The sequence below is a fragment of the Balaenoptera physalus genome (assembly GCF_965194825.1).
Source record: "Balaenoptera physalus genome assembly, chromosome: 4".
NCBI lineage: Eukaryota > Metazoa > Chordata > Mammalia > Artiodactyla > Balaenopteridae > Balaenoptera > Balaenoptera physalus.
Genome location: NC_138891.1, coordinates 14044339 through 14056541, shown reverse-complemented (window position 1 = coordinate 14056541; position 12203 = coordinate 14044339). Strand labels below are relative to the sequence as shown.

Sequence of the window (12203 nt, the reverse complement as noted above, 5' to 3'; positions counted from 1 at the left end):
GAGGCCTTTAAATTCCACTATCTCTGAGTAATTATATTTCAGTAGATTAATTATCTGTGACTGTTTTTTGGTCAATTCATTTTGCTTTTTAAAATTTTATTCTCTATTTTATAGATAATTTCCATGGAGGACATTTTGAGATCCATTTTAATCAAGTGCGAGTTCCTGCCACCAATTTAATACTAGGTGAGATAAGTTTGGAAAAATGGCTCTCTATTATTTTGTTTTAAAATAATTTCAGGGCTAAATCTGGAAAAGATACGAAGTATACCATAATTTAGATACTTTCCCCTCTTATTTACTCCATTTATAAAGGAAAATTTTTTCCTTTGGTGGATTTTTCTTACATGGAATAATAAGGTTTTATTTAAGTATTTGATGTGGTATCACATCAGTTGAAAACACAGCTAAATACAAAAATTATACAAATCAGAGCAACACACTTTTTCCTGAAACATGATCTTCAAACCTCTACTTGTTTTACTAAAACCTCACTACTTTCTGAATTCAAGTCATATACACATTAGAAGCATAAATAACTTTGAACACTGTATGCCTGGAATGACTCCATCCTCTTGCTTGTTGGAATCCTACTCAACCTTCAGGGAACACCTCTGATGCCACCTCTTTCAGGAAGGTTCTTGTGTTCCTCATCTCATCCACTCAACAAGCCCCTGATCCTGCCAGGCCCTAAGATTACCATGATGAACAGACAGCATCTCCCTCCTTTGCCTTTCTTGTCCCTCTCCATATCCCTTATCCCTAGCATCCTTGCCCCTCTTCTAGGTTCTAAACTCGGGTCTGTGTCTTATCTACCATTGTAACCATTGCAGCACTAACAAAACAACTTATGCAGAGTAGGTACTCAAAAGACAGTTCTTAAATTTGATCCACGTTTTTGTTGATGGTGGTTTAAAATACATAGAAATCAAAGTTCCATAAAGGTATAGTGAACCTTTTTACAGAACTGACTTTTTTCCTACCGGAATGCCATTTTTATTGAGGGCAGCTCATTAGTTTCTCAGGATTTGTGTAAATAACAAAAGAAATAGGCTGTGGTCATGTTATCCTTTCTTTCTCACAGGTGAAGGTAGGGGATTTGAAATTGCCCAAGGCCGCCTTGGACCTGGCAGAATCCACCACTGTATGAGAACAATAGGTTTGGCTGAACGTGCTTTACAGATCATGTGTGAACGGGCAAAACAAAGGGTGGCCTTTAAGAAGAAACTGTATTCACATGTAAGGATAATTACTGATTTGAATTTATTGTAGCCCAATGCACTACACTATCCTTGAACCAAAACAGCATTACTTGATCAGCAAGAGATTTCCTCTGCATAAACAAGGAGAAAATATGTTTTCCACAAAACATATTTATGTCTGAATTTAAATATAGTCTGACCACCAGAGGTAGTTATCTTTGTGAAAGATTAAATAACTCTTTAAGTGCTGCAACACCTCAGCACACAGAGTGTGGACAATTCCTTCAACTTTCCCAGACTCTCGTTCTCTAGAGAACCTCGTACAGTAGCCCTCTCTGTGGACATGAGAAGGCTGTTGTAAGGAGGAAGGAAGCCTTGTCCTTTGGCTTTCTGGAAGGAATTAGGACAGATAAGTGGAGAGATATAGGAAAATAGCCTAAAACTCAGTGAAATAAGAGAGATATAAAAATGGAATGGACTGCTTTAAAAAAGAAGTGAGCTTCCTGTCAATGGAGAAATGCAAGTAGAAATGGGATCAACATTTGGTGGGATGTTCATGATATTTTGAATTCTCATCTCTAAATTATGCACTACTGAGTCTGTTGTTTACAAAGTACAGTAAACAATATAGTTACATCCTTACATCCAGGCACTATAATCCAAATTAGAGAATATTTATCAAGAGAAAAAGAGACAGTACTTCCCTGGTAGGGCAGTGGTTAAGAATCTGCATGCCAATGCAGGGGACACAGGTTCGAACCCTGGTCCAGGAAGATCCCACACGCCATGGAGCAACTAAGCCCGTGCGCCACAACTACTGAGCCTGTGCTCTAGAGCCCACGAGCCACAACTACTGAGCCTGTGAGCCACAACTACTGAAGCCCGTGCACCTAGAGCCTGTGCTCTAAAACAAGAAAAGCCACTGCAATGAGAAGCCTGTGTGCTACAATGAAGAGTAGCCCCACTCGCCGCAACTAGAGAAAAACCTGCACACAGCAACGAAGACCCAATGCAGCCAAAAATAAATAAATAAATAAATAAATTTATTAAAAAAAAAAAAAAGAGGAAAAGACGCTATCATTTCAGACTTCCTTGCTTACAAGAAATGTTGAAGGGAGCTTTTAAGCTGAAATAGAAAAATTTTAAGAGAAATGAGATATCCAAATCATCTCCCCAAAAGCCCTTCTAAATTTTAAGGAGGCAAGAAAAATTATTATTAAATATTTAATACTTATGATTGCTAACATGTAGTGTTAGGTCACACTTGTAGTGATAAAATTGTATTCTAAAGAACCTCGCTAGACATGTTTGCTGGACATGTGTATTTTGGTACATTTTATAAGATTGTCACAAATGTACTTTACAACCCCTTGTAAAGTGCATTTGTGACAATCATAAAAATTTTGCAGTATATTTTTTAACTTGAATTCCTATAGGCCATGTTTGCTTTTTTTTGAGATATTATTCAGCATATCTATGATTTAGTTGTAACATTGTTCTTATGGAAAAATAACAGCCTGCTTTATGGCACATACCTAGGAATAATTTGTGGAAGAACCCCTTTAGTTAACATTGAGGGCAAGGGTTCAGCTGTTAGATGGGCACTGTTGGAAAAGGTAAGAAGATGTGAATGTTTGAGGCCACGGATACAACTCCACAATGCTGATGGAGTAGGAGCTAAAGAGTTGCTCACGGCATCAACTGTCACTTCTTACACTTTTCTCTTTCCAAGATTGCCTGGGAGGAGCTTCAAGATGGCAGAAGAGTAAGACATGGAGATCACCTTCCTCCCCACAAATACATCAGAAATACATCTACATGTGGACCAACCCCTACAGAACACCTACTAAATGCTGGCAGAAGACCTCAGACCTCCCAAAAGGCCAAAAACTCCCCACGTACCTGGGTAGGGCAAAAGAAAAAAGAAAAAACAAAGACAAAAGAATAGGGATGGGACCTGCACCAGTGGGAGGCAGCTGTGAAGGAGGAAAGGTTTCCACACACTAGGAAGCCCTTTCAAGGGCGGAGACTGCAGGTGTCAGAGGGGGAAACTTCAGAGCCACAGAGGATAGCGCAGCAACAGGGGTGCAGAGGGCAAAGCGGAGAGATTCCCGCACGGAGGATCAGTGCCGACCAGCACTCATCAGCCCTAGAGGCTTCTCTGCTCACCAGCCGGGGCAGGTGGGGGCTGGGAGCTGAGGCTCGGGCTTCAGAGGTCAGATCCCAGGGAGAGGACTGGGGCTGGCTGCGTGAACACAGCCTGAAGGAGCTAGTGCGCCACAGCTAGCCAGGAGGGAGTCCAGGAAAAAGTCTGGAGCTGCCGAAGAGGCAAGAGACTTATTCTTGCCTCTTTGTTTCGTGGTGCACGAGGAGAGGGGATTCAGAGTGCCGACTAAATGAGCTCCAGAAACGGGTGCATCAGCACAGACACCAGGAATGGGCATGAGACGCTAAGGCTGCTGCTGCAGCCACCAAGAAGCCCGTGTGCAAGCACAGGTCACTATCCACACCTCCCCTCCTGGAAACCTGTGCAGCCCGCCACTGCCAGGGTCCCGTGATCCAGGGACAACTTCCCCAGGAGAACACACGGCGCACCTCAGGCTGTTGAAACGTCATGCCAGCCTCTGCCGCCACAGGCTCACCCTGCATTCCGTACCCCTCCCTCCCCCCAGCCTGAGTGAGCCACAGCCCCCTAATCAGCTGCGCCTTTAACCCCATCCTGTCTGAGAGAAGAACAGATGCCCTCAGGCGACCTACACACAGAGGCGGGGCCAAATCCAAAGCTAAACCCCAGGAGCTGTGCGAACAAAGAAGAGAAAGGGAAATTTCTCCCAGCAGCCTGAAAAGCAGCGGATTAAAGCTCCACAAACAACTTGACGTACCCTACATCTGTGGAATACCTGAATGGACAACAAATCATCCCAAAATTGAGGTGGTGGACTTTGGGAGCAATGATATATATATTTTTTCCATTTTCTCTTTTTGGGAGTGTGTATGTATATGTTTCTGTGTGTGATTTTGTCTGTATAGCTTTGCTTTTACCATTTGTCCTAGGGTTCTGTCTCTCCGTTTTCTTTTGTTTTTGTTTTTTTTTTTGGTATAGTTTTTAGCACTTATCATTGGTGGATTTGTTTTTTGGTTTAGTTGCTCTCTTCTTTCTTTTTTTTTTAGTACTTAAATTTTTTTTTCCATAATTATTTTTTATTTTATTAATTTTATTTTATTTATTTATTTATTTTTCTTTCTTTCTTTCCTTTTTTCTCCCTTTAATTCTGAGCCATGTGGATGACAGGGTCTTGGTGCTCCAGCCGGGCATCAGGCCTGTGCCTCTGAGGTGGGAGAGCCAAGTTCAGGACATTGGTCCACCGGAGACCTCCCAGCTCCACGTAATATCAAATGGTGAAAATCTCCCAGAGATCTCCATCTCGATGCCAAGACCCAGCTCCACTCAACGACCAGCAAGCTACATTGTTGGACACCCTATGCCAAACAACTAGCAAGACAGGAACACAACCCCACCCATTAGCAGAGAGGCTGCCTAAAATCATGATAAGGTCACAGACACCCCAAAACACACCACCAGAGGCAGACCTGCCCACCAGAAAGACAAGATCCACCCTCATCCACCAGAACACAGGCAATAGTCCCCTCCACCAGGAGGCTGACACAACCCACTGAACCAATCTTGGCCACTGGGGGCAGACAGCAAAAACAACAGGAACTACAAACCTGCAGCCTGTAAAAAGGAGACCCCAAACACAGTAAGATAAGCAAAATGAGAAGACAGAGAAATACACAGCAGATGAAGGAGCAAGGTAAAAACCCACCAGACCAAACAAATGAAGAGGAAATAGGCAGTCCACCTGAAAAAGAATTCAGAATAATGATAGTAAAGATGATCCAAAATCTAGGAAATGGAATGGAGAAAATACAAGAAACATTTAACAAGGAACTAGAAGAACTAAAGAGCAAACAAACCATGATGCACAACACAATAAATGAAATTTAAAATTCTCTAGAAGGAATCAAGAGCAGATTAACTGAGGCAGAAGAACGGATAAGTGACCTGGAAGATAATATAGTGGAAATAACTACTGCAGAGCAGAATAAAGAAAAAAGAATGAAAAGAATTGAGGACAGTCTCAGAGACCTCTGGGACAACATTAAATGCACCAACATTTGAATTATAGGGGTCACAGAAGAAGAAGGGAAAAAGAAAGGGACTGAGAAAATATTTGAAGAGATTATAGTTGAAAACTTCCCTAATATGGGAAAGGAAATAGTTAATCAAATCCAGGAAAGGCAGAGAGTCCCATACAGGATAAATCCAAGGAGAAACACGCCAAGACACATATTAACAAAACTATCAAATATTAAATACAAAGAAAAAGTATTAAAAGCAGCAAGGGAAAAACAACAAATAACATAAATGGGAATCCCCATAAGGTTAACAGCTGATCTTTCAGCAGAAACTCTGCAAGCCAGAAGGGAGTGGCAGTACATATTTAAAGTGATGAAGGAGAAAAACCTACAACCAAGATTACTCTACCCAGCAAGGATCACATTCAGATTCAACAGAGAAACTAAAACTTTTACTGACAAGCAAAAGCTAACAGAATTCAGCACCACCAAACCAGCTTTACAACAAATGCTAAAGGAACTTCTCTACAAAGGAAACACAAGAGAAGGAAAGGACCTACAATAACAAACCCAAAACAATTAAGAAAATTGTAATACGAACATACATATAGATAATTACCTTAAATGTAAATGGATTAAATACTCCAACCAGAAGACCTACACTGGCTGAAAGGATACAAAAACAAAACCCATATATATGCTGTCTACAAGAGACCCACTTCAGACCTAGGGACACATACAGACTGAAAGTGAGGGGATAGAAAAAGATATTCCATGCAAATGAAAATCAACAGAAAGCTGGAGTAGCAATTCTCATATCAGACAAAATGGACTTTAAAATAAAGACTATTACAAGAGACAAAGAAGGACACTATATAATGATCAAGGGATCAATCCAAGAAGAAGGTATAACAATTGTAAATATTTATGCACCCAACATAGGAGCACCTCAATACATAAGGCAAATACTAACAGCCATAAAAGGGGAAATCGACAGTAACACAATCATAGTAGGGGACTTTAACACCCCACTTTCACCAATGGACAGATCATCCAAAATGAAAGTAAATAAGGAAACACAAACTTTAAATGATACATTAAACAAGATGGACTTAATTGATATTTATAGGACATTCCATCCAAAAACAACAGAATACACTTTCTTCTCAGGTTCTCATGGAATATTCTCCAGGAAGGATCATATCTTGTGTCACAAATCAAGCCACAGTAAATTTAAGAAAATTGAAATCGTATCAAGTGTCTTTTCCTACTACAATGCTATGAGACTAGATATCAATTACAGGAAAAAAGCTGTAAAAAATACAAACACATGGAGGCTAAACAATACACTACTTAATAACCAAGACATAACTGAAACAATCAGAAAGGAAATCAAAAAATACCTAGAAACAAATGAAAATGAAAACAGATGACCCAAAACCTATACGATGCAGCACAAGCATTTCTAAGAGGGAAGTTTATAGCAATACAATCCTACCTTAAGAAACAAGAAACATCTCAAATAAACAGCCTAACCTTACACCTAAAGCAATTAGAGAAAGAAGAACAAAAAACCCCAAAGTTAGGAGGAGGAAAGAAATCATAAAGATCAGATCAGAAATAAATGAAAAAGAAATGAAGGAAACAATAGCAAAGATCAATAAAACTAAAAGCTGGTTCTTTGAGAAGATAAACAAAATTGATAAACCATTAGCCAGATTCATCAAGAAAAAGAGGGAGAGGACTCAAATCAATAGAATTAGAAATGAAAAAGGAGAAGTAACTACTGACACCGCAGAGACACTGCAAAGGATCATAATTGATTACTACAAGCAAATCTATGCCAAAAAATGGACAACCTGGAAGAAATGGAAAAATTCTTAGAAAAGCACAACCTTCTGAGACTGAACGAGGAAGAAATAGAAAATATAAACAGACCAATCACAAGCACTGAAATTGAAACTGTGATGAAAAATCTTCCAACAAACAAAAGCCCAGGACCAGATGGCTTCACAGGCGAATTCTATCAAACATTTAGAGAAGAGCTAACACCTATCCTTCTCAAACTCTTCCAAATTATAACAGAGGGAGGAACACTCCCAAACTCCTTCTACGAGGTCACCATCACCCTGATACCAAAACCAGACAAAGATGTCACAAAGAAAGAAAACTACAGGCCAATATCACTGATGAACATAGATGCAAAAATCCTCAACAAAATACTAGCAAACAGAATCCAACAGCACATTAAAAGGATCATACACCATGATCAAGTGGGGTTTATCTCAGGAATGCAAGGATTCTTCAATATATGCAAATCAATCAATGTGATACACCATATTAACAAACTGAAGAAGAAAAACCATATGATCATCTCAATAGATGCAGAAAAAGCTTTTGACAAAATTCAATACCCATTTATGATAAAAACCCTCAAGGAAGTAGGCATAGAGACAACTTACCTGAACCTAATAAAGGCCATATATAACAAACCCACAGCCAACATCGTCCTCAATGGTGAAAAACTGAAACCATTTCCACTAAGATCAGGAACAAGACAAGGTTGCCCACTCCCACCACTATTATTCAACATTGTTTTGGAAGTTTTAGCCACAGCAATCAGAGAAGAAAAAGAAATAAAAGGAATCCAAATCAGAAAAGAAGAACTAACGCTGTCACTGTTTGCAGATGACATGGTACTATACATAGAGAATCCTAAAGATGCTACCAGAAAACTACTAGAGCTATTCAATGAATTTGGTAAAGTAGCAGGATACAAAATTAATGCACAGAAATCTCTTGCATTCCTATGCACTAATGATGAAAAATCTGAAAGTGAAATTAAGGAAACACTCCCATTTACCATTGCAACAAAAACAATAAAATACCTAGGAATAAACCTACCTAGGAAACAAAAGACCTGTATGCAGGAAAATATAAGACCCTGATGAAAGAAATTAAAGATGATACAAATAGATGGAGAGATATACCATGTTCTTGGATTAGAAGAATTAGCATTGTGAAAATGACTCTACTACCCAAAGCAATCTACAGATTCAATGCAATCCCTATCAAATTACCACTGGCATTTTTCACAGAACTAGAGCAAAAAATTTCACAATTTGTATGGAAACACAAAAGACCCCAAATAGCCAAAGCAATCTTGAGAAAGAAAAATGGAGCTGGAGGAATCAGGCTCCCTGACTTCAGATTATACCACAAAGCTACAGTAATCAAGACAGTATGGTACTGGCACAAAAACAGAAATATAGATCAATGGAACAGGATCCAAAGCCCAGAGATAAACCCATGCACATATGGTCACCTTATTTTTGATAAATGAAGCAAGAATATTCAATGGAGAAAAGACAGCCTCTTCAATAAGTGGTGCTGGGAAAACTGGACAGCTACAGGTAAAAGAATGAAATTAGGACACTCCCTAACACCACACACAAAAATAAACTCAAAATGGATTAAAGACCTAAATATAAGGCCAGACACTATAAAACTCTTAGAGGAAAACATAGGCAGAACACTATGACATAAATCACAGCAAGATCCTTTTTGACCCACCTCCTAGCGAAATGGAAATAAAAGCAAAAATAAAGAAATGGGACCTAATGAAACTTAAAATCTTTTGCACAGTAAAGGAAATCATAAACAAGACGAAAAGACAACCCTCAGAATGGGAGAAAATATTTGGAAATGAAGCAACTGACAAAGGATTAACCTCCAATTTTAGAAGCAGCTCATGCAACTCAGTATCAAAAAAACAAACAACCCTATCCAAAAATGGGCAGAAGAGAGAAATAGACCTTTCTCCAAAGAAGACATACAGATGGCCAAGAAGCACATGAAAAGCTTCTCAACATCACTAATTATTAGAGAAATGTATATCAGAACTACAACTAGGTATCACCTCACACCAGCTAGAATGGGCGTCATCAGAAAATCTACAAACAGCAAATGCTGGAGAGGGTGTGGAGAAAAGGGAACCCTCTGGCCCTGTTGGTGGGAATGTAAATTGATACAGCCACTATGGAGAACAGTATGGAGGTTCTTTAAAAAACTAAAAATAGAATTTCCATATGATCCAGCAATCCTTCTACTGGGCATATACCCAGAGAAAACCATGATTCAAAAAGACACATACACCCCAATGTTCATTGCAGCACTATTTACAATAGCCAGGTCATGGAAACAACCTAAATGCCCATCGACAGACAAATGGATAAAGAAGATTTGGTACATGTATACAATGGAATATTACTCAGCCATAAAAAGGAATGAAATTGGGTCATTTGTTGAGACGTGAATGGATTTAGAGACTGTCATACAGAGTGAAGTAAGTCAGAAAGAGAAAAACAAATATCGTATATTAATGCATATATGTGGAACGTAGAAAAATGGTACAGATGAACTGGTTTTCAGGGCAGAAATTGAGACACAGACGTAGAGAACAAATGTATGGAAACCAAGGGGATGAAAGTGGCGGGGGGCTGGGGGTGGGAGTGTGATGAATTGGGTGATGGGGATTGACATATATACACTGATATGTATAAAATAGATGACTAATAAGAACCTGCTGTATAAAAAAATAAATAAAATTAAATTAAAAAAAAAAAGAAATAATACAGATAGAAACCTTGTACCTTTGACCCAGTTTCCCCCAATTGCAACATCTTATCAAACTATAACACATTATCAGAACCAAGATATTGTCATCAATACAGTCAAGATACATAACATTTCCATTACCACAAAGAGCCCTCATGTTGTCCTTTTATAGCTGCACCCATTTCACTCTCACCCCTCCTCCCTCCTTAACTCCTGGCAACCACTAATCTGTTCTTCATCTTTATAATTTTGTCATTTCAGGAAAGAAATTATACAGTATTTAAACTTTTGTGGTTGGTTTTTTTCATTCAGCATAATTCTTTGGAGATTCATCCAGGTTATATGTATCAGTAGCTGGCTTCTTTTTATTGTTGAGTAGTATTCCTTGGTGTGGATTATCACAGTTTAACTATTCACCTGTTGAGGGATATTTGGGTTCTTTCCAGTTTTGAGCTGTCACAAATAAAGCTGCTATAAACATTCAAGTATAGGTTTTAGCATCAACTTAATTCTTTATTTCTCTGGTATAAATGCCTAAAAACTCAGTTGCTGGGTCATACAGTAGTTGCATGTTTAGTTTTTTAAGAAACCACCAAACTGTCTTCCAGAATGACTATGCCATTTTTCATTCTCACCAGCTGTGTATGAGTGATCCAGTTTCTTAGGAGAACATTATGTGTAATGTTGGCTGTAGATTTTTTGTAGATGTTCTTTGTTAAGTTGAATTCCCCTCTATAATTAGTTTTCTGAGAGTTTTTATCATGAATGAATGTTGAATTTTGTCAAATGATTTTTCTGCATTAATTTGTATGACCATGTGATTTTTTTTTCATCTTGTTAATATGATGGAGTACACTGATGGATTTTCAATACTAAACTAGCTTTGCATCCTTAGAATAAACCCTACTTTGTCATTATGTATAATTCTTTTTATTTTTTTGGAAAGTTTTGGTTTTTTTTAAATTTACTATTTATTTACTTATTTTGGCTGTGCCAGGTCTTAGTTGCAGCATGTGTGATCTTTAGTTGCAGCATGTGGACTTAGTTGTGGCACGTGGGTTCTTAGTTGAAGTATGCAGACTTCTTAGTTGTGGCATGTGAACTCTTAGTTGCTGCATGCATGCAGGATCTAGTTTCCCGACCAGGGATTGATCACGGGCCCCCTGCATTGGGAGCACAGAGTCTAACCCACTGGCCCACCAGGGAAGTCCTGAGAGTTATGTTTTATTTGGTGGAAATTTTTAGGACTTCAAGCCTGAGAGGCAGCATCTCAAGTAACCGTGAGAGAACTGTTCCTAGGAGGGAGCCAGGATATATAGGAGTTTTGCAACAAAGGGCAGGTAGTCTGAACGTCAAAGATTATTGTTAATTAAAGAAAACCAGATTGTCTAGATTTATGTTAATTCTTCTTTAAACATTTGGTAGAGTTCTCCAATGAAACCATTTGGGCCTGGAGATTTGGTCTGGGGTTAGTTTTTAATTTACAATTCAGTTTCCTTAATAGCTATAGGGTTATTCACATTATCTATTTTATATTGAATGAATTGTGGTGGTTTGTATTTTTTGAGGAAGTGATCCATTTTGTCTAAGCTGTCAATTTTATGTGTTTAGAGTTGTTCATAATATTCTCCTGTTATCCTATTGATGTCTGCAGGGTCTTCAGTGATATTCCGTTTCATTACTGAAATTGGTTATTTGTGCCTTCCTTTTCCTTTGTCTGTCTTGTTAAAGGTCTGTCAATTTTACTGGTCTTTTCAAATAATATATATTACTTATTAATATATAAAATTATACAATATAATAATTGATATGACAACATTAACAAGATCTTTGTTTCATTGATTTTCTCTATTTTTTTGTTTTGTTTTCAATTTTATTGATTTCTGCTATTTATCATATCCTTTCTTTTGCTTTCTTCAGACTTATTTTGCTCTTTTTTTATAGGTTCTTGGTGCGGTAGCAAGGAGTATTGATGTGAGACTTTTCCTATTTTCTAATCTATGTGTTTAGTGCTGTAAATTTTCCTCTCAACACTGCTTTACCTGTATTCCACAAATTTTTATGTATTGTATTTTTATATTAATCCCATCAGTGTATTTTTCAATTTTCCTTGAGATCCTCTTTTTAAAAAAATTTTAATTAATTAATTTGTCTATTTTAATGCTATTCTTTAAAAAAAATTTTTGGTCTATTTTCTCTCTGTGGTTCAGATTGGGCAATTCCTATTGTCCTGTCTTCCAGTTC

The 12203-nt window shown here is 38.1% G+C and overlaps 1 protein-coding gene and 1 pseudogene across 4 annotated transcripts in view; both read left to right on the top strand.

Annotated features, from left to right (window-relative positions):
• LOC309659503 (ras-related protein Rap-1b pseudogene) overlaps positions 1 to 12203 on the top strand; it is a 377624-nt pseudogene that overhangs the window by 55473 nt on the left and 309948 nt on the right. The window lies entirely within an intron of this gene.
• Positions 1 to 12203, top strand: part of ACAD11 (acyl-CoA dehydrogenase family member 11) — a 103363-nt gene that overhangs the window by 82923 nt on the left and 8237 nt on the right. For 2 of the 3 annotated variants that reach the window (XM_082459244.1, XM_082459243.1), the window contains 3 exons: positions 115 to 186; positions 1085 to 1239; positions 2935 to 3108. In XM_082459244.1, coding sequence (XP_082315370.1) covers positions 115 to 186; positions 1085 to 1239; positions 2935 to 3108 — 401 coding nt within the window. The remainder of the gene's footprint in view (positions 1 to 114; positions 187 to 1084; positions 1240 to 2934; positions 3109 to 12203) is intronic. The other variant, XM_082459245.1, reaches the window with a different exon arrangement.